At 40.9% G+C, this 21,916-nt stretch overlaps 1 protein-coding gene across 1 annotated transcript in view; it reads right to left on the bottom strand.

Annotated features, from left to right (window-relative positions):
• The window catches only part of SCD5 (stearoyl-CoA desaturase 5), a 255,645-nt gene that overhangs the window by 53,493 nt on the left and 180,236 nt on the right, over positions 1-21,916 (bottom strand). Inside the window, exon 3 of the mRNA XM_007946816.2 lies at positions 13,930-14,135. Coding sequence (XP_007945007.1) covers positions 13,930-14,135 — 206 coding nt within the window. The remainder of the gene's footprint in view (positions 1-13,929; positions 14,136-21,916) is intronic.

Genomic DNA, 21,916 nt, shown 5'->3' with positions numbered 1-21,916 from the left:
GTTTTTTTGGTGTATATTAGTATATAGAGTATGAATACATTTTTGTTAAAAAACAAAACAAAACATGAGTCATAAACTCAAAGCTCTAGAAGGATATACAATAAATTTTAAATATTTTTTCTTTTAGTGAAAAGATTACAAATTATTTTATTTTTCATACTTATTTGCATTTTCTAAATATTCTGCATTGAACCTATATTAAATTTTATACCAAGGAGAAACAGTAGAATATAAATTTTATGTTCTAAAGTATTTTTTAGAAAATAATGTAAATATTTCAAGAGCTGTAAAGTTAAAGAATAGCAATGAATGTGAGGGTACTGCAGCACTGGGCAGTGTTTCATTCTGTTATATAGGGTTGCTAGAGCTGGGACTGACTCCACAGCATCTAACAACAACAAAGCTGAAGAAATTTTATAATCTAATTATTTTGGGAAAATAATAACTAGAAAATGAATTTTTGTTTTGTTTTGTAAAGATTTCTCTACTTTTTTTTTTGTCTTGTGCACTGGTGATATAGTGGATGAGGCACTTGGCTGGTAAGCAGAAGGTTGGTGGTCCAAACCCACCAGCTGCTCCATGGGAGGAAGATATGGCAATCTACCTCCATAAAGATTTAAAGCCTTGGAAACCCAAATGGGGGTCACTATGACTCAGAAATCAATTCGATGGCAGGTGGATTTCATATATAGTGAAAGAGAAGAGAAACTGGAAAGGCAAAAAGAGACTTTTTTCTGATGCATAACCCAGTGGTAATAGATCTAACTTTCTAGAGAATAAGGATTAAGTAGAAGCTTCCTATATGGTTTGTTGATGTTCTACTAGCTGAAGCCTTGGAGCTAAAGCCATATATAGGCCTTGAACTGTTTAGTCCAAGAAAATACACAGGGTGGATTAGAAGACCTATTTATACACGGTGTAGAGAGAGTTGTTGCTGTTAGGTGCCATCAAGTTGGCTCGGAGTCTTAGAGACCCTGTGCACAACAGAATGAAATACTGCCCAGTCCTGTGCCATCCTCACAGTCCTTGCTATGATTGAGCCCATTGTTGCAGTCACTGTGTCAATCCACCTCATTGAAGGTCTCCCCCTTTTTCACTGACCTTCTACTTTACCAAGCATGAAATCCTAATCCAGGAACTAGTCCCTTCTGACAACATGACCCAAGTAAGTGAGATGAAGTCAGGCCATTCTCGCTTCTAAGGAACATTCTGGCTACACATCTTCCAGCACAGATTTGTTCTTTCTTCTGGCAGTCTATGGTATTTTCAGTATTCTTCACCAGCACAATTCAAAGGTATTGACTCTTCTTCATCTTCCTTGCTCACTGTCCAGCTTTCACATGCATATGATGTGATTGAAAAATACCATGGCTTGGGTTAGGTGCACCTTTGTCTTCAAAAACCAAAAAACCAAACTCACTGCCATTGAGTCAGACCCGACTCATAAGCAACCCCTCTGAGGGTTTCCAAGGCAGTATCACTACAGAAGTAGATTGCTCAATCTTCCTTCCAAGGAGTAGCTGGTGGGTTTGAACCGCCACCCTTCTGGTTAATAGTCAAATGCTTTAGGCACTATTCCACTAAAGTGACATCCTTACTCCTTAGCACTTTAAAGTGGTCCCTTGCAGCAGATGAGAAAGAATTAGGAATTGACCATATCTAAAGATTAGGGAGCTCTGGTAGTGTAGTGCCTAAGGCACTTGACTGTTAACCAGAAGGCTGGCAGTTCAAACCCACCAGCCACTCCTGGGAAGGAAGATGGGGCAATCTACTTCCGTAGTGATACTGCCTCGGAAACCCAAGGAGGGGTTGCTATGAGTCGGGTCTGACTTGAGGGCACATAATAACAAGAACACAACAAAGATTAATGAGATTGCTATTTACTTGTATCAAAATGACTTTTATAAAATTTAATCTTGCTTTGAAACCAGATTTCTTCTCAGACTTGGTAATAAAGAAATACTTCACTAGGAAAGAGTAATTTATTGCCAAAAAAAAAAAAATGCTGTTTTTCTTTTGACTTGATTAATTAAGGCTACAGAGGCCACCATCTACCTGAAAGTGTTATTTTTAATTATTATTATTTTTTTAAGTTGTGGTTTGGGTGAGAGTTTACAGAGTAAATATGTTTTCCATTTAACAATCTGTACACATTCTGTTTTATGATACTTACTGTATTCCTCACACTGTAATAGCATTCTTTCCACTTCCTCCCTGCACCCACCCCTTCCCTTCATTCTTTCTTCCCATCCTCTCCAGCCTTCCTAGCTCTACCCCTGGGCAAATGCTCTCCTCTTGATCTCATATGCTTAATTGCTGTAATGAGTACTTAATTGTTTTAATGACTACATACCTTCCTGATGTTACTGTTCACCTTACTGGCCTATCATTTGGCTGCCAGATGCATCATACCAGTTAAGTTCAGTTCCTGGCTTGAAGGGTATCTAAGGACCATAGCCTCCTGGGTTCCACCAGTCTTCACCAGACCAGTAAGCCTGGTCTTTTTTATGATTTTGCATTTTGTTCCACATTTTACCCCACTCTATCCTGGACCTCTTACTGTGATCCCTTTCAGAGAGAACAGTAGTGGTAGCTGGTCTGGTTCGTCTGGTCTCAGGGTCATGGAAGCCAGGATTCATGTGCTCCATTAATCCTTTGGAATAATTGTTTTCTGCATCTTTGATTGTCCTCACTCTTTGTTCCAGAGGAGAAAGACCAATAGTTGCACCTTAGAAGCCACTCACAAGCTTTTAAGACCCCAGTTGCTACTCACCAAAGTAGGATGTAGTATGTTGTCTTTGTGGACTACGTTATGCCAATTGACAGTGTTCCCCGAGACTATGGTCCTGAGCCTCCATTCCCAGTGATTTATTCCCTCAAGGTATTTGATTATGACTGTTATGTTTTCATAACTTTGCCCCCTGTAGGTTCTCCTGCATTAATGGATATACTGGCAGCACACAGAAATACATAGGTAGAGATTGCTTCTGTCAACCCTATCAATATCTGTGGGTATAGTCCCATTCACTTTTCCATCCCTATTCAGATTGGGTGTCTATCTATGCATCCACTCAAATTATTGTTATTACTATTACCACAGGATTATATATGTAATACTATTCACCTTTGTTGCCTTTAACTCTTGTGCTCCTCCCTGTGTCTTTCACTGCCTTGATCATTTTGTGTTGACCTCCCCCTTACTGTATATTACCTTTCCCTTCAACCAAGTCAACACATGTCTACCCTCCAGTTGGCGATTGCCCCTCTCTTCCTCTCCCATCCCTGGTAACCTTCAAAGAACAATTCATTCTGTGTATAAAATTTTTCTTAACTTTTTACAGTAGTGGTCTCATATGATAATTGTCATTTTGTAACTGACTACTTTCACTCACCATATTGTTCTCTGGTTCATCTGTGTTACGAGGTGTTTTGCAGATTCATCATTATTCTTTAATGTTGCATAGTATTCCATTTGTGTACCATAGTTTGTTTATCCATTCATTTGTTGATGGACACTTAGGTTGTTTCCATCTTTCTGCTATTGTGAATAATGCTGTGATGAACATGGATGTACATATATCTGTTCGTGTCATGGCTCTTATTTCTCTAGGATATATATCTAGTAGTAGATTGGTGGGGAGCTCTGGTAGCATAGTGGCTAAGACACTTGACTGATAACCAGAAGGCTGGCGGTTCAAACCCACCAGCCACTCCTCGGAAGGAAGGTTGGGCAATCCTACTTCCGTAGTGATACTGCCTCGGAAACCCAAGGAGGGGTCGCTATGAGTCGGGTCCGACTCGACGGCACATAACAACAACAACAGTAGATTGGTAAGGAACTTTGGCAGCAGTAGTTGAGGCATTTGGCTGCTAACCAAAAGGTTGTTGGTTTGAACCCACCAGCTGCTCTGTGGAAGAAAGATGGGTCAATCTGCTTCTGTAAAGATTTACAGCCTTGGAAATCCAATAGGGGTCACTGTGAGTCAGAATCAATGCAATGGCAATGAGTTTGGTTGTGAGTGAGTAAGTAGGACTGCTGAACCATATGGTATTTCTATTTCCAACTTTTTAAAGGAGCACCATACTGCTTTCCACAATGGTTATACCATTTTACAATCCCACCAGCAGTATATGAGTATTCCAGTCTTTTTATATCCCTTTCTAGCATTTGTTGTTTTCTGTTATTTTGAACTTTGCTATTAATGCTGGGATGAGATGATATTTCATTGTTGTTTTGATATGAACCTCTGTAATGGCTAATGATTGTGAGCAATTTTTTATGTGCTTTTTAGCTGCCAGAATGTCTTCTTTGGTGAAGTGTCTGCACATGTCTTCTGCCCATTTTTAACTGGATTTCATTTCTTTTCTTTTCTTTCTTTCTTTTCTTCTGTTGAGGTATTGAAGTTTTCTATGTTGTAGAGATTAGTCCCTCTGACAGGGTTATTGAATGGATCAGAGATAATGTATATACAGAGCATAAATATGTACAGAGACATAAAGCAAGTACATAGTAGGAAGTTAATAGATGGCAACTATTTTTGACCACTGAAATGAAACAAAGATGCATGATGATGTCTTTATTGCCATCAACCCTGGAGCTAAAAGAATACTTTAAAACAACAGTATTTCCATTGGCACGTGTTGATTAGTATGTCTAACATGCTACTAAGTGAAGTACTCAGGTTCTAGAAATTTGAGGAACTGTCTCCTCATGTTGCCAGGGGAATTTCGCAGACATAGAAATGGACTGTCAATGTGGGGAAAGAAAAATTACTGCTAATGCAGTTGATTTATTTTTAAACACATGCACACACATGGAAAGGCAAGTTTTCCCAAAGTTCTAGTAGCAAAAGTACCTCTTACAGAACCAAACAAATGACACTGTGACTTGGAAATTTTTTAAAAGTCAAAACAAGCTATTGAATTACATGCCACATGGATTTCTTCCCCACTCCAATTTTTAACCACGATAATAGGGAAATTTTGGTGTTGATGCTGCAACCTCAGTACTGAATCATTTCTGTCCTGCATCCCAGGGTACAATTAAGCTGTTTGTCTACAGCAATTGAAGTCTCTTTACAAAGGTCAAAATTTAGTAAGAGTAGTTAAAGGATGTTTTACCTGTTCCATTTATTTTTAATATATTTTTTAATTATTGTAAACATTATTCCATTTACTTTTAATGAAAGGATTAAATACAGTTCACATGTTGCTAGTTGGTTTTATCAAGTCCTTGCACCTAACCTACTGCCAAAGAGTCTATCCTCACTCATAGAGACCCTTTAGGACAGAGCAGAACTGCCCTATAGGGTTTCTAAGGCTGTACATCTTTACAGAAACAGACTACCTCATCTCTCTCCCACAGAGAAGTTGGTGGGTTCAAACTGCCAACCTTTTGGTTAGCAGCTGAATGCTTTAACCACCGAGTCATTAGAGCGCCTCTTTGCATTTTAGAGATGCAGAATTCTAATTTCTGACAACTGTAGACATATAAAAGGAAAATGATTCAAAGAAAAAAGTTTTATTCTCAAAAATTTTATAGAACCAGAAGTTGCATTGGTTTGAGTAAGGGCACAATGGGAAAGAAGACACCAGGTCTCAAGCTGTTAACCAAAGTTAGACTGCTCTTCAAAAAATAGAGATAAAATTCAAGGAGAAGAAATATTTATACAGGCAAGGAATGCATGAAAAGAATAGATTAAAGCAAGAAGATGAAGTGACGGAAGAATAAAAAAAAGACAAAATCTCTTTCCCTTCTCCTCACAAAAAGAGTCTGCATGAGTAATAATCTAAACGTTTTTTGGGAGATAGGAAGAACACCATGGCACTGAGAACATACTGTGACAGACGAGGAAAAAGGTCCCCATACAGAGAAGGGTGAAAAGGAGGAAAAAGCTCTCTGCCCGGTGAAGAGACAAAGAGTACATGGACAGAAAGAGGCAAATAGACAAGAGAGCAAAGCAAAAACAGATTAACGGCACAGGGACTGAATAACAGGATCCTGAACTGGGTGGAAAAATGGGTCTGTGGAGACAGAGGCCCAGTTAGGTGATAAAGCAAATGTGTGATAGGGCTTCCTCTTCTGACAATCCTAAACCCAAATTTGAGAACTCTAGAAAGAAAGGGCAAGTACCCTCCTAAACTTTGTTGTCTTGTTCACTGTTCAATCCCCAGTGCTTGGTATATAGTAGATGCACAAAACATAGTTGTTGAATAAATAAGTCTCAGAAAAATTCTAGCCATTCATACATGAAATCAAGAGAAAGAAGCTTCACCAACTAAGGAAATGCCATGCGCATGTATATGAGATGGCAGAGATTAACAAAGAGCTAGGCTCTGCTTACAGCATGGCCAAGCAAGGCTCACTTTGAGCCCAAGGTTGTTTCACAGTTAGAGGAAGGACCCAAGTGAAATAGACAATGGCTAAACCAAGGATAATTGAGGGGCAAGGGAGTGGCAAAGGGTGGTCATGCTTAAAAGCTCCCTCTTCCATATCTGTCCCTAAATCTCACCCATGTGCTTTGATGTTTGAATGCCTCATCATTCAGCCTTTCCTTTGAGGATTATTCCTAGAATGTTCCACAGAATACAAATAGACAACCAAGGTCTTGAAAGTACTTAGCCATTCAAAATCACTAATATTTAGTTAAGAATTGTTTTTATTAATTTAACAAACTCAGGACAGCAAGAGAGTCCCTAAGAGCCCTACATAGAATCCCCATCAAAGAGCAATGGTTGTTATTAGGTGCCATCAAGCCAGTTCTGACTCATAGCGACCCTACGTAAAACAGAATGAAATAGTGCCTGGTTTGGAGCATTTTCACAATCACTGTCGTGTTTTATCCCACTGTTGCAACCACTGTGTCAGTGCATCTTGTTGAGGGTCTTCCTTTTTTTTCCACTTACCCTCTACTTTACCAAGGATGATATCCTTCTCTAGGAACTGGCCCCTCCCGGCAACAGGCCAATGTACCTCATGTGCAGTCACCACCAGGATATCATTGGGGACCTGCATGTTCCTATCATGCTGAACAAGTTTCAGTGGAGCTTCCAGACTAACGTGGACTACGAAGAAAGCCCTGGTGATCTACCCCTGAAAATTAGTCAATGAAATCTTATAGCTCACAATGGTCCTATCCAAAACCAATCATGGGGATGGTGGGTAGCATTTCATCCCATGGTGCATGGTGTCTCCATGAGTGGGTGGCCAACTCAACAGCTGATAACAACAACAATAAATACAAAGAACCTGGGGCATAATCTAGAAGGGGAAGTGGGCTCCAAATGGCATGTCCCTTTGGCCCTGTGACTTCCTCACCCTGTGGGGAGAAGTATGGCTCTTTAAAGCTCAAGGCCTAGGGCAGTGGCCCTAGTTTCAAGGGCCTAAGGGTGATACCACTTGCTTTTCACCCTTTCACCTGACAATGCTTGCCTTTTGATCATTCACAGCTTGACAGCAGAGCAAAACTTGAAGTAGTCCAGTTAACTGCTTGTTTTAACAGCTTTGGTGAAATAATCTTTTAGGGGAAAGTATGAAATTATGCCTTGAACTATAATGGGTAATGGGAAGTTGGTTACGATTAAGCTTTTCATGGGTAAGCTATCATCAGGGTGGTTAAGCACAAATCTATGGATCAGTTGCAATATTTCAGCCAGTGCACTGTGTGGACTAAAGGAAGAGTCCCTAAATCTGCCCTCTCTGTCATTTACACAGTCCCCTGTTTGAGGTACTTTCCTGGGTCTGTTTGCAAAAATGTTGCACCCTCACTGGGTGTGGAGCCAGCTATAAGTCCAGCCTCCACAAACTGTTGTTCTGGGAGAGCCATATATGAGCATGTGGGAATTCTGCCCAGGGGAAGAACTCTATATGGTTCACTGGGCCCCTAACACTGATGAGCACTTTTCTCTGTTACTCAGGAAGCAATCCACTGAGCCCAGGAGAGCAAAGACCTGAAGTGACAGTGCCAATGATGATGATGATGACAGAGCTGCCTCTTCTTGCTCACAACCCCAAGACAAAAGACTTCCATTCCTGTAAGTGAACTGTCTCCTCCACATGACCTAACTGGCAAGACTGGTAAAGCTGGGTTCATGAGTATAAAAATACCCAAATGTAGTTGGAAAATATGGCCTTGGTGATGGAAATGACACAGGAGATCACATGATAGAATTTTGTAAGACCAACAACTTAGTCATTGCAAATACCTTTTCTCAACAACATAAATGCCAACTATATACATGAACCTCACCATATAGAATACACAGGAATCAGATCGACTACATCTGTGAAACAAACCAATGAAGAAGCTCAGTATCATCAGCCAAAATAAGGCCAGAAGCTGAATGTGGAACAGACCATTAATTGTTCCTATGCAAGTTCAAGTTGAAGCTTAAGAAAATTAAAATAAGTACATGAAAGTCAAAATATGACCTTGATTATATCCCACCTGAATTCAGAGACGATCCAAAGAACAGATTTGATGCATTGAACACCGATGACCAAAAACCAGATGAGTTGTGGGATGACGTCAAGAACATCATCCATGAAGAAAATAAATGATCATTAAAAAGACAGGAAAGGAAGAAAAGACCAAAACAGATGTCAGCAGAGACTCTGAAATTTGCTCTTGAATGAAGAGTAGCTAAAGCAAATGGAAGAGCTGAACAGAGGATTTCAAAGAGCAGCTCGAGAAGACAAAGTCCATTATTATTATAATGAAATGTGCAAAGCTGGAGTTAAAAAACTGAAAGGGAAGAAGACACACAGCATTTCTCAAGCTGAAAGAACTAAAGAAAAAAGTCAAGCCTTGAGTTGCAATACTGAAAGATTATATAGGCAAAATATTGGAATAATTTGAAGCTGCACTGAAGGAATTGGCAAAACGAGGCTCCAGGAATTGACAGAATACCCAATGAGATGTTTCAACAAATGGATGCAGTGCTGGAGGCACTTATTCATCAATGCCAAGTAATTTGGAAGACAGTTACATAGCCAAATTACTGAAAAAGGTCCATATTTGTACCCATTCCAAAGAAAGGTGATCCAATAGAATGCGGAAATTATCAAATAATATCATTAATTCACATGTAAGTAAAATCTTGCCGAAGATAATTCAAAAATGTTTGCTGCAGTATATTGACAAGGAACTTCCAGCAATGCAAGCTGGATTCATAAGAGGACATGGAATGAGGGATATCACTGCTGATGTCAAATGGATCTTGGCTGAAAGCAAAGAATACCAGAAAGATGTTTACTTGTGTTTTATTGACTATGCAAAACCATTTGACTGTGCGGATTATAACAAATTATAAATAACACTGAGAAGAATGGGAATTTCAGAACATTTAACTGTGCTCATGAGGAACCTGTACATATATCAGGAGGCTGTCATTCAAACAGAACAAGGGGATACCACATGGTTTAAAATTAGGAAAGGTGTACATCAGGGTTGTATCCTTGCACCATACTTATTAAATGTGTATGCTGATCAAATAATCCGAGAAGCTGGACTATATGAAGAAGAACACGGCATGAACCTCACCATATAGAATACACAGGCATCAGGATTGGAAGAAGACTCATTAACAACCTGGAGTATACAGATGACACAACCTTGCTTGCTGAAAGTGAAGATGACTGATAAAGATTAAAGACTACAGTCTGCAGTATGGATACACCTCAACAGAAAGAAAATGAAAATCCTCACAACTGGTCCAATAAGTAGCATCATGAGAAGTGGAGAAAAGATTGAAGTTGTCAAAGATTTCATATTTCTTGGTTTCACAATCAACATCCATGGAAGCAGCAGTCAAGAAATTAGACATTGAATTTCACTGGGCAAATGTGCTGCAAAAGACCTCTTTAAAGTGCTGAAAAGTGAAGATCTCTCTTTGAAGATAAAGGATTGCCTAACCCAAGCCATGGTATTTTCAATCGCCTCATATGCATGTGAAAGCTGGCCAGTGAATAAGGAAGACCAAAAAAGAGTTGATGCTTCTGAGTTGTGGTGCTGGTAAAGAATACTGAAAGTACCATGGACTGCCAGAAGAACAAACAAATCTGTGCTGGAAGAAGCACAGTCAGAATGCTCCTTGGAAGTGAGAATGGCCAGATTCTGTTTCACTGACTTTGGTCATGTTGTCAGAGGGACCATTCCCTGCAGAAGGACATCATGCTTGATAAAGTGGAGGAGGGTCAGAGAAAAAGGGGGAGACCCTCAACAAGATGGATTGACACAATGGCTGCAACAATGGGCTCAGGTATAGCAAGGATTGTGAGGATGGTGCATGACTGGGCAGTGTTTGGTTTTGTTGTATATAGGGTCGCTATTAGTCAGAGCCAACTTGAAGGCACCCTAACAACAAGTTTGTCAGCAATTAGTAATGGTTGTACAATATAATTGATGTAATTGTTATCACTAAATTGTAAATTTTAAAAATATTGAATGGGCAAATGTGTTATATATATCGTTGTTGTTGTTATGTGCTGTCGAGTCAGACCCGACTCATAGCGACCCCTCCTTGGGTTTTTGAGGCAGTATCACTATGGAAGTAGATTGCCCTATCTTCCTTCCGAGGAGTGACTGGTGGGTTTGAACCACCAGCCTTCTGGTTACCAGTCAAGTGCCTTAGGCACTACACTACCAGAGCTCCCATTATATATATACTTATAACAATAAAGAAAAGAGCCTTTCCTCACCTTCCACCCTGTAGTGTGGTGAGGGAACCCTTCATTGTGTTTACATGGTGCCCTATTAGAGCACACCTCTCACTAGGGCGTAACTGTAAGTTAAGTTGTGCATTTCCCAGTACTAGTCTGCAAGTTCCGGGAGGACAGGGGCCAATCTCTAAGGCTGTATCCTCAGCATTCATTCTCAGCAGGAGCTCAATAATATATATGGAATGATGCAATGAGTAGATGGTCTCTGACAGCCTCAGCCCTCTCTGGTTGCTGGACTGGAGATAAAAGATATTCTTGGATGACTATTCAGGGAACTTACTGAAATAGTCTCAGCCTTCTGCTGCCTGCATTTAGAAACAGTGTTTGGCTATGTGTACCCAGAGTACACACCAAATGAAACAGATTACTACACTCTTTGGAGGGGAAAGACAAAAATAAAGAAACCTATTTTTATGGTCTGAGACTATTATACTTTCCTTAGTTCTCATTAATAAAATAGAGGATACTTTGCCTTTTCATCTGAGCTCTTCAAATTAATCTAAGGTTTCATTGTCCCAAAGCGTTAGTAATTGTATAGCAGCATCATTTATATCCCATAATTGGAAATAGCATACATATCTAGCCACAAAGTGATGGTTAAATAAACTATGGCACTATCAACTGATAAACTGTTAGCATAGCCCTTGACAATGGTGCTATTATATAATCTGAAGTTAAAAAGTAAGATATAAAATTACTTATGTAGAATGACTATAATCATGTAAAAACAAAAGGAAATATAAAATGTTCATAGTGGACATGTTTATATGTTAGGACTGTGAATGATTTGTCTCTTTTTATTTCTACCTAGCTGAATATTTCACATTATCCTTATTGACTTTTAGTATTTTATTCTCATGGTAAAAAAAATAAAATAAAAATGAATAAATCACTTAACTGTTCATTTAAAACTTCTTGTCCTTTTCTGCTGTAAAACTTTTGGCTATTAAGGGCTGTGTATGCACAGGGACATAGCTCAGGGGGCAGGAGTGCATGGAGGGATGGACACAGGGAAGAGGTAAGTAACTATTGGGAGGAAATGGGACGGGAGCTATTGCATTGTGGTAAATTGTAGTCAGTGTCATGGGACAAAGTGTATGTGAACTGCTGCATGGAAAGTGATTTGCTCTGTAAACTTTCACCCAAATTACAATAAAAATAAAAATAAAAAAAGAAGAAGGTGCTTTCATACACCCTTCCCTGGAAACATTTTTAAAATCTTTATTGCCTCTGCTAAGTCTTTTCTTTGTCAGTGGATATATTCATAAAGTTCCCAGGAAGAGCAGCAAGGGGTTCTTAAAAACTGAATTCAAGACCCAGCTCCGTTATTAGCAGTAAAAGCTCTAGCCTCTTTTTCCTAATCCAGATGTGTCCTAACTCATATGATCATTGTTAGAAAAATCAAATAAAATGCTTAAAAAAAAAACCCAAAACTTTTGGCTATTGATACTGGCTGTGTCTGGTGGAAAGAGCTGCACTGAGGAGCACAGAGAAGACTCCACAGTTAAATCAACAGAAGCAGTAGATGGGATGCCCTGGGAGGGCAACTGTCTGAGGAACAATATTCACTGGCATTCACTAAGCCCTTACTATGTGCCTGGTATTTAACATACTTTTTTTTTTAACATCTTCATAAAAACTGTAGGAGATAGGTATTACTCTTAACTGCCCTTTTATAGATGAAACTGAGAGTTAGAATGGTTCATTAATTTACTTGTAGGAGCCCAGCCGGCTCTCTCCAAGGTCTGCCATTTTGTCACAATGCTCTACTTCCCCCTCCAGTGTAAAGGAGAGGCTGAGGAGAAACTAAGTACATCTCTAGGCAGCACCTACTTTCATGCAAAGATCTCTTGTGTCAAAGGCACAGCCTCCATTTCCATTTTCAGCCTGAGCAGAAGATTCTTGAAATAAGTCCTCAGTGGATTCCTGCCTTAGTCAGGAGATAGTGTCTAGTAACCACTTGTTCACCATATTGGCTCAAGTCTACCAGTATGTAGCCAATAAATTTGCTCCTCTTTGCCCATAAATCCATTGCTTTAGGGCAACAAACTCATTTATGAATGCTACCCGCATAGCCAAGGTCCCTTGGTGGTGCAAACAATTTTCACTCTACTGCTAACCTAAAGGTTGGTGGTTCAAACCCACACAGTGATGCTGCAAAAGAAAAGGCCTGACAATTTGCTTCTGTTGGGATTACAGCCAAGAAAACCTTATGGAGCAGTTCTATTCTGTAGCACGTGGGGTCACCATGAGTCAGAATCAATGTGACAGCAACTAACAACCACCATTGTGGTCAAATTTGCAGACCCAGACCAACATAGATACTGTACATGCCAGCTTCCTATTTAAAAAGTGAACAGTGGTTACTGTCTACTTGGCAGCACCCTTACAGACAATCTTTCTTCACACGCTTATTGAAAATCAATTCACCTGCCTGACTGAATATGCTCAGCTGACATCATGAGGACACACAACAGTCTGAGGCTGTTCCATGCTCTCATTTTCTCTGCACCTAAGCTGACTGGTGTAATATTTCTAGCAGTGTGGGAGAGGCAGACTTCACTAGAAAAGAATTCCAGGAGAAAGAGCAGAACCCTGGAGAGAATCCAGACATACTGGAATCAAGTGCGTCACAAAAATAAAGCAAGTCCCCCATCCCCACACCCAGGAACCATGAATGGGGGCCAGACAAATGACAGAACTTGGGCTTTGACCAAGTTCACTCAGTTCCACCCCCTGCTGAGAATTTGCATTTGCACCCCAGATGTACTGGATCAGAGTCTACATTTTAACAAGATCCCCAGGTGATTCCTACAGATCCCCACATAAGAACCACCTGGAATCTTGTTAAAATGTGGATTCTGATTCAGTTCATCTGGGGTGGAAAGGCAAATTTCTCAGCAGGGGGTCAAACTGAAATGAACCAGTTCAAAGTCCTGGACAGAACTCATTCCATGAAACCAGTCATAAGCATTACTTTGAAAGAAATGGCACTGGTCTTAAAGGAAATCTGTTTCAAATTAAACTTAAAAACATATGTGTGAACAGGGGGAATTTAACAAGGAAAAGGAAATGAATAAACAGATAAACGCTAATAATAAGACCAAATCATAAGGGTAAGTGTTGTGAGAACAACTTGAGGATATTACTCCCCATTGTGCTTTGTCTTGTCCCCCGAGGACAAATCTCTATGGTATTCGTTCACTTACTTTCTCTGGAACTGGACCACAGGATCAGCAAGCAGGTCAGTGACGTCAAGCTTTCTCCCCTTCTCTATGACATCTCGATGCTTGCGAACAAACAGCCACCCAATGTGGGAGAAGAAGAAGCCCCGGCGGGCGTTGTGGGGGTCAGCATCTGTCTCTGAGTACTTGTGGTGGACTCGGTGGTCCCTGGACCACTCAAAGATGTCATTCTGCAGAGAGAAGAGAAGGCTTAGTGAATATGCCAAAGACCCTGATGCCCAGGGGTGGGAGACAAGGGGCAGAAACACTGCAAAAGAAAAAAAAGACCCTGGTACCACCTTTTTGGAAAGCTTCTGAGAATCCTTCTCCCCAGCCTCCACTCTACCAGTCCTCTCTGCTCACTTGCCCAGCTCTGCTCTCCTCCCATCCTCAATCTCAAGACCAATCCCTTGGGTTGGTCTGGGGTAGTTTCTTGGAACAAGAGCAAATCCCCATTTTCAAAGACCCTGGCTTGTGTTTGGGTTGTGGCCCTCCATGAGGTTCAGGCTTGTTGGGTGACCTGAATGAAACCTCAGGTGGGGTGCTGCTGAAGTCTCAGGAGATAAATTAAATACCAAGAAAATAGAATCAGGCTTGGGATGAAGTCTTGCTTGTCAGAGGAGAGGAACAACTTTGAGTATGAAAAAGTGTTAGTTCCTAGCCTGGATCTCTCTTTCCTCCCTCTGCTACTGTGATAGACTTCACGTCCAACTCTTACTAAGTAGGAAGCCAGTAATTAAAAACCCAAATAGCTACTTTACCAAATTTTGTAAACACTAAGGCACAAACAACACTGCTTTAGAACTGCTCTGGGATCTCTGGAAGCATAGTGCCTAAGGCACTTGACTGCTAACCAGAAGGCTGGCGGTTCAAACCCACCAGCCACTCCTCAGAAGGAAGGTTAGGCAATCTACTTCCGTAGTGATACTGCCTCAGAGACCCAAGGAGGGGTCGCTATGAGTCAGGTCCAACTCAACGGCACATAACAACAACAGAACTGCTTTAACAGAATGTAACAGAAAGGGAGGTGTGGTATTAAGGTATGTGGTAACTTGGCTGGGCCATGGTTTTGAGTTGCTTGGCAGCTGGATATAGTTATTCTCCATGATGAAATTGTAATCACCTCCATGGCAGAATCTGCTGTGAGATGTTAATCAGTGCAAAGTTAGCTGCCTTTGGGGTGTGGCCTGCTTCCAGTATACATGGAGAAGCTTTGAGAAAGATCTCTAGTTTTTTGACACATCTGGATCCTGCATTTGGTCGAGTCTTCATCTGGCTTTCCATGTTGCCTGCCAATCTTGGGATTATTCCTGGACTTGAACTAGTGGCCTGCTGTGTTGCCTGCTGATCTTGGGATTGTGAAATGCTACCTACCAACCTTGAGTTCATCAGCTTCAGCAGCCTGTAGCTGTCTGAGTCAGAACAAGCCTCTAGCTTGCTCCAGTGGGCATGGAACAAAGAAGAAGAACTGAAGCCCAAGGTCAAGAAGGTTTCACTCAGCCCCTAGAGCTGGAACTCTGAATTTGGACTTCCAGTCTTCTAAACTGTAAGAGAACAAATTCCTGTTTGTTAAAGCCCTCCACTTATTTTTTTCTGTTATGGCAGTACTAGAGAACAAAGACAGGAGGGAGATGACTTTGGTTCCTTGAGGTATTCCTTGTATGTGGCAGTATCTGCTAAGTGGAGAAGCAGCAATGCCTGATGGGAGAAGTATCAAAAGTCCAGAGTGAATGCCAAACCCACAGAGCCAAAGTGGGCTCAGATGCACATGTGAGCCATCACTGGGACTCCTTGACTCTGCATGATGGGGAAGGTGGTCCTGGATGAACTGTTAGAGGCAAGAATTGATGACATTTAGTCTGCTAAAATGAATGAAACCTCATCTACAACCAAGAAGGTCCCTGGGTGGTACAAACGGGTTGCACTTGACTACTAACCTAAAGGTTGGTGGTTTGAAACCACCCAATGGCACCATGGAAGAAAGGTGGGGCGATTTGCTCTGAAAGGTCATGGTCTTGAAAACCCTAGAGAGTCCAGTTCAACTCTATAACACATGGGGCTTCGTGAGTCAGAATCAACTCGATGGCAATGTTTTTTTTTTTTTTTTTCTCCCCTTTCTATAGCCATGGACCAATGAGATATACAGAATTTCAACTCACACTAGGTTTTCTTATCTGACAATGCTTTCAAAACTTTGAGAAGGCACATTACCTTAGGAGGTAGTGCTCTAGATAGGAAAATTAATCTGAAAATAAAAATAAATAATGTAGAAGCTTTTTAAAAAAGAAACAATAATGGTAGTAATGTGTTACACCATTATATTCAGTACTTAGTAATGTTTCATTTGGAATCTGCCATTTCATAGACTTCATTCTGCTCAAGAGAAAGAAGGGAACAGTTTTATCATCAAAGGTCTAAAGATTCATTGAGTTTTCAGTTTCTCTGGCTCACTCAACATTACTAAAACCATTCCATCTTGTTTATTCCACAGCACCACTGAATACTTTAAAAATTCTCCTGACCCTAAGGTAAGGGGTGGGAGGAGTCCCTAGGCGGTGCAAATGGTTAATGCACTCAGTTGCTAACTGAAAGGCTGAAGTTTGAGTGCACCCAGAGGCACCTCAGAAGAAAGGTGTGGCAATCTACTTCCCAAAAATCAGGCACTGAAAACTCTCTGGAGCAGAGTTCTACTCTGATACACATGAGGTCACCATGGGTCAGAGTCAACTCAATAGCAACTGGTGGTGATAAGTAAGACAAAAAGGAGGTAGAAAGGCCTTAAGAAGACTATGCTTGGCTTTGAATAGGATGAGAAGAGAGGTGCAAGACAGTCTGTTTTGGGCAAAATTATAGCCTGGCTTACTAGATAGGAAAGAAGCTCTGGTGGCACAGTGCCTAAAATTGTGGATAGCAGAAGGTTCAAATCCACTGGCCACTCCATGGAAGGAAGGTGGTACAATCTATTTCCATAAAGATTTACTGCCTCAGAAACAAACCCAATCAGAGTTGCTATGAGTTGGAATCTACTCATTGGCAATGGGTTTGGTTATACTAGATAGGAAGGAGCTCTGGTGGTATAGTGGTCAAAGGCATTTGGCTACTAAACAAAAGGTTATTGGTTTGAACCCACCAGCTGCTCCATGGAAGAAAGAAGAGGCAGTCTGCTTGCCTCAAGATTTACAACCTTAGAAACCCAGTGGAAGTCGCTATGAATCAGAATCAACTTGAAGGCAGTGAGTTTGGTATTGGTTTTACTAGACAGGAAATAGGTCTTTAGATTTTAATTGATGTATTGAACAACGATAACAGTGGTTGGAAAGAATGAAACATTTTACTACTTATAATCACAGAATTTGAAGTTGGGAAGGAATTTCAAACATCAGTCAAGACTCCTGTCCCACTGCCACTGAGGTTTCCAAGGCTGTAAATCTTTATGGGAATAGATTGTCTCATCTTCCCCACCCTCATCCTTGTGGAGCAGCTTGTGGGTTTTAACCGCTGACCTTCTTCTGGTTAGCAGCCAAATGCCTTACCCACTATGCCACCAGAGCTCCTTAAGACTACCGTAGTACAAAGAAAATGTTTTTTTCTTTTGCATTAGTTTATTGTCTGTATTGCAGTACTCCTCTGACTGACATAGGAAGAATGAAGAACATTTTGTTTGCACTTCACAAGTGGCAAAATTAAGGTTCAGAAGGCATTTACTCAAGTTTGTCTAGTAAGTCAAGACAATACTGGACCAAAGATGGTATTCCTTTGGTTCACACTCCTTTTGACAAAGGTATTTCCCTTCTTCTCTTAGTGTCCCACTGCCATTGAGTCAAATCCAACTCATAGCAACCCCCATTGGCTTTTCAAGGCCATAAATCTTTACAGAAGTAGATTGCCCCATCTTCCTTTCTTGGAGTGGCTGCTGGGTTTGAACCACCAACCTTCTGGTTAGCAGTCAAATGCCGTAGGCTCTGCACCACCAGAGCGCCTTTCTCCTAATGTAGGAGAAGAAAGAAAGGGGGAAAAATAAAGGTTTTACATAAAACTCATTCTTGTTAAAAGATGTTATCAGCTGTATTGTTGCTGTTAGGTGCCGACGAGTCGTTTCTGACTCATAGCGACCCCATGCACAGCAGAACAAAACACCGCCCGATCCCACGCCAGCCCCACAATCCGTGCTATACTTGAGCCCATCATCGCAGCCACCGTGTCAATCCATCTCATTGAAGGCCTCTCCCTCTTTCGTCAACCCTCCACCCTACCGAGCATGACATCCTATATCAGCTCTATAATGCCGTGCAATTTTATAGCAACTCTAAGCAGAACATTTCAAAGGGCTAGAAACATCATTGTCACAAACTTAAGCACAATACAACAAAAAGCATGATGATGAAGACAAGTTGGAACAGAGATATTTTGTTTTAATTCCTTTCACCTGGATACCTTCCTGAAAGAAGCCACTTGACGGCAATAATGGAATAAAGCAAGGGTTCTGGTCTTATTCCAAATAATCAAGCACAAATTGAGCCAAAACATACTTGAAGATGTATCCTTTGTTTTTGTTTTATGTTTTTAAACTGTTAAAGCTGAGCCAACAAGATGAAAGTCAACAGCAGGGAAGAAAGCAAACAGGGCTCATAGGAAAAGACCTTTGGCCCCTTTTCTTTCTACTTACTCAAGTTCTGGCCTGGAGTGATTGGGGTGGGGGTGGAGCCTACTCTGTGAACTGCATTTGTTTGATGAAAAGCTGTGTGTACCCACGGTGTGTTTCAATACAGTCAACATGTGTTTCAGAGACAGGGAGAGAAAGCTGGGCAAGTGAGGAAGGAGGAGCCCTGTGGTGCAGTGGTTGAGTGCTCACCTGCTAATCAAAAGGTCAATGGTTCAAACCTACAAGCCTCCCCACAGGAGAAAGATGTGGCAGTCTGCTTCCATAAAGCCCTGGAAATCCGATGGGGCAGTCTAACCTGCCCTATAGGGTCACTGTGAGGCAGTTTTGATTTGGTTCCAGAGGAAGGAGAAGCCCTGGCAGTACGATAGTTAAGAGCTTGGCTGCTACCTGTAAAGTCAGCAGTTTGAATCCACCCAGCAGCTCTGCGGAAGAAAATACTTGATGACCTGCTTCTGTAAAGACTGCAGCCAAGGAAGCCCTATGGGGCAGTTCTGCTCTGTTACATGGGGCCACCATGAGTGGAATCAACTTGGTACCATCCAACAATGACAATGAAGAAGGAGTCGTCCCTGGGTGGTGTCACTCAGCTACCAACTGAAAAGATGACGGTTCAAACCCACACAGAGGGGACTCAGAAGAAAAGCCTGGTAGTTTGCTCACAAAAGGTCACAGCTATAAAAACCCTATGGTGGGGTTCTACTCTGCACACATGGGGCAGCCGTGGTCAGAACTGACTTGATGGCAGCTGGGTTTTTGTTTTGTTTTGTTTTCTCAGTGAGGAGGGAGAGATGGGAGAACTGAACCTCAGAAGGCAGAGAGTGAGCAGAAATAGCCAGTACCTGAAGCCATAGGCCCATGATATCTTGATAATCTCTTTTCCTCTCTGTGTTTACATAGTGCTGATTGTTCTTGTCTAGAACTATGTACCACACTCCATCTCCCTTGTTTACAGAGAAAAAAAAAATGCAGCACAGAGGGATGACAAATGCCCATCAGTGACCTAAGTCTAAAGGATGTGCATTTGTCTGTTCATGTCCTTTGTGCACATTTTGATAGAGGCACAATGCTGAATTCAGCAATCTCTGAAGCCTAAATACTTACACATTCTAATAAATCAATCAACTAATTATTAAATTTTGCAACTTAGAGTTTATACTTAATGGTAGATTCTGGTAGTTTACAGTCTTACTATGCAGTCCTAGTACTATCCAAGAATCCCTGTGTGGTACAAACGGTTAATGTACTTAGTTGCTAACTGAAAGGACAGAGGTTCGAGTCCACCCAGAGGCTCCTTGGAAGAAAGTCCTGGCTATCTACTTCCAAAAAAATCAGCCATTGAAAACCCGATGGATGGCAGTTCTATTCCAACACACATGAGGTCACCATGTATCAGAATCAACTCAATGACAACTGGTTTGGTTTTGCTTTTGCTTACCTCCTCAAGTGGACATTTACCACTTGTTTATTTATTACCCCTGATAAAGAATGGGAGCTCTGGTCATGTAGTGCCTAAGGCATTTGACCACTAAGCACAGAAGGCTGGCAGTTCAAACCCACCAGCCACTCCTCAGAAGGAAAATTGGGCAATCCACTTCTGTAGAGATACTGCCTCTGAAACCTAATGAGGAGTCACTCTGAGTTGAATTGACTTGATGGCAGTGAGTTTGGGTTTTTTTGACAAAGAATGGAGTGTTCGAAGAGAGCTACTTTAGTTCAGAGAATCCTAGGCCTAACTGACACATAGGCAGGTGGCAGTGAGAGAGGTACAGGAACAGAGGACCTGGACCATAATCTAACTTAGTGCTGTCCAATAGAAACATAATGTGTGCTACCTACATAGTTAAACATTTCTTAGTAACCACACTAAAAAAGTGAAAGTAAATAACTAGAATGAATTTTAGCAATCTATTCTATTTAGCCCATTATATCTAAAATATTATCATTTCAATACATAATTAATATAAAAATTATTAACAAGATATATTACATTCTCTTTTCTGTACCAAGTCTTTTAAATCTGGTGTGTATTTTATACTCGGAGCATACCTCAGTGCGGACAAGCCACATTTCAAGTGCTCGGTAGTCACATGTGGCTAGCAGCTACTGTATTAGGCAGTGCATGTCTAAGGCCTGGCTTGTATACTTTCCATACGTGTGATTAGACTTCAATTCAAAAAGCCGAAAAAAAAAAAAAAAAAAAACAATGCGGCCTACTGGTGAGAATGTAAAGTTGGTACAAACCTTGTGAAGGGTGAATAGGCAGCACAAATCAAAAGCCTTAGAATTGTGCATATATTTTAACCTAGCAATTCATTTGCCTCAAATTTATATCAGGGACATAATCATGGTTCTGTGCAAAGAATTAACTATAAGGATGCTTATTACAGTGAAAAATTGGAAAAACCCTGAATTTCCAAGTAAAGGGATTTGACTGACTACATTATGATACATTAATTGAATACTGTTCAGCCATGTTAAATTATGCATGTTTGTACTTATGCATGGAGAGAAAATTTCTAGAAAGGAACATTAAGAAAAAGGTTTAAAGATTACCTCAGGGAAGTGAGACTGGAAGGTAGGCAATGAGGGGAAACACTTTCATGTTTTTCCTGGATAGAGTGGAAGAAAAAAGTGGAACAAAACTTAAAATCATAAAAAAAAAAAAATCAGGCTTATTGGTCTGATAGAGATTGGTAAAACTCCTGAAACAACTACGGCCCCTAGTCACCCTTTGGGCCTGGAATCGAATTCATTCCTGCAGTTCCCAGCCAGACAAACAAAAGAAAACTCACTGCCGTGAAGTCAGCTCCCACTCATAGTGGCCCCTCCTTGAGCTTCCGAGGTGGTATCTCTATAGAAGTAGATTGCCCGATATTCCTTCCTTCGGAGGAGTGGCTTGTGGGTTTGAACCGCCAGCCTTCTCGTTAGCGGTCAAATGCCTTGGGCACTATGCCACCAGAGCTCAAACAATAGCTAGGCCTAAAAGGTGAACCTTTACACCAGGTAGGTACACTCCTTAGAACAGTCAACCATGGGAGATCAGAAGGGGAGCATTTTGCATGGGGAGATAACTCAGAGGGCAGGACTGCATAGGAATGAAGGACACAGGGAAAAGGTAACCACAATGTGTTTGAACTATTGAATGGAAAATGAATTTGCTGTGAAAACTTTCATCCAAATCACACAAACACGAAATACTTTCATGCTTCATCTTATACCCCGAAATTTTTAATAAGAGCATCTAGTAATTTTGTATTAAGAAATAACTAACAATAAAGGATGTTGAAGGAGTATTGACAGGGAAATATG

This window comes from Orycteropus afer, unplaced genomic scaffold (assembly GCF_000298275.1).
Source record: "Orycteropus afer afer isolate SDZICR_OR568_19922 unplaced genomic scaffold, OryAfe1.0 scaffold00172, whole genome shotgun sequence".
Taxonomy (NCBI): domain Eukaryota; kingdom Metazoa; phylum Chordata; class Mammalia; order Tubulidentata; family Orycteropodidae; genus Orycteropus; species Orycteropus afer.
This window is presented reverse-complemented; position numbering and strand designations above follow the sequence as displayed.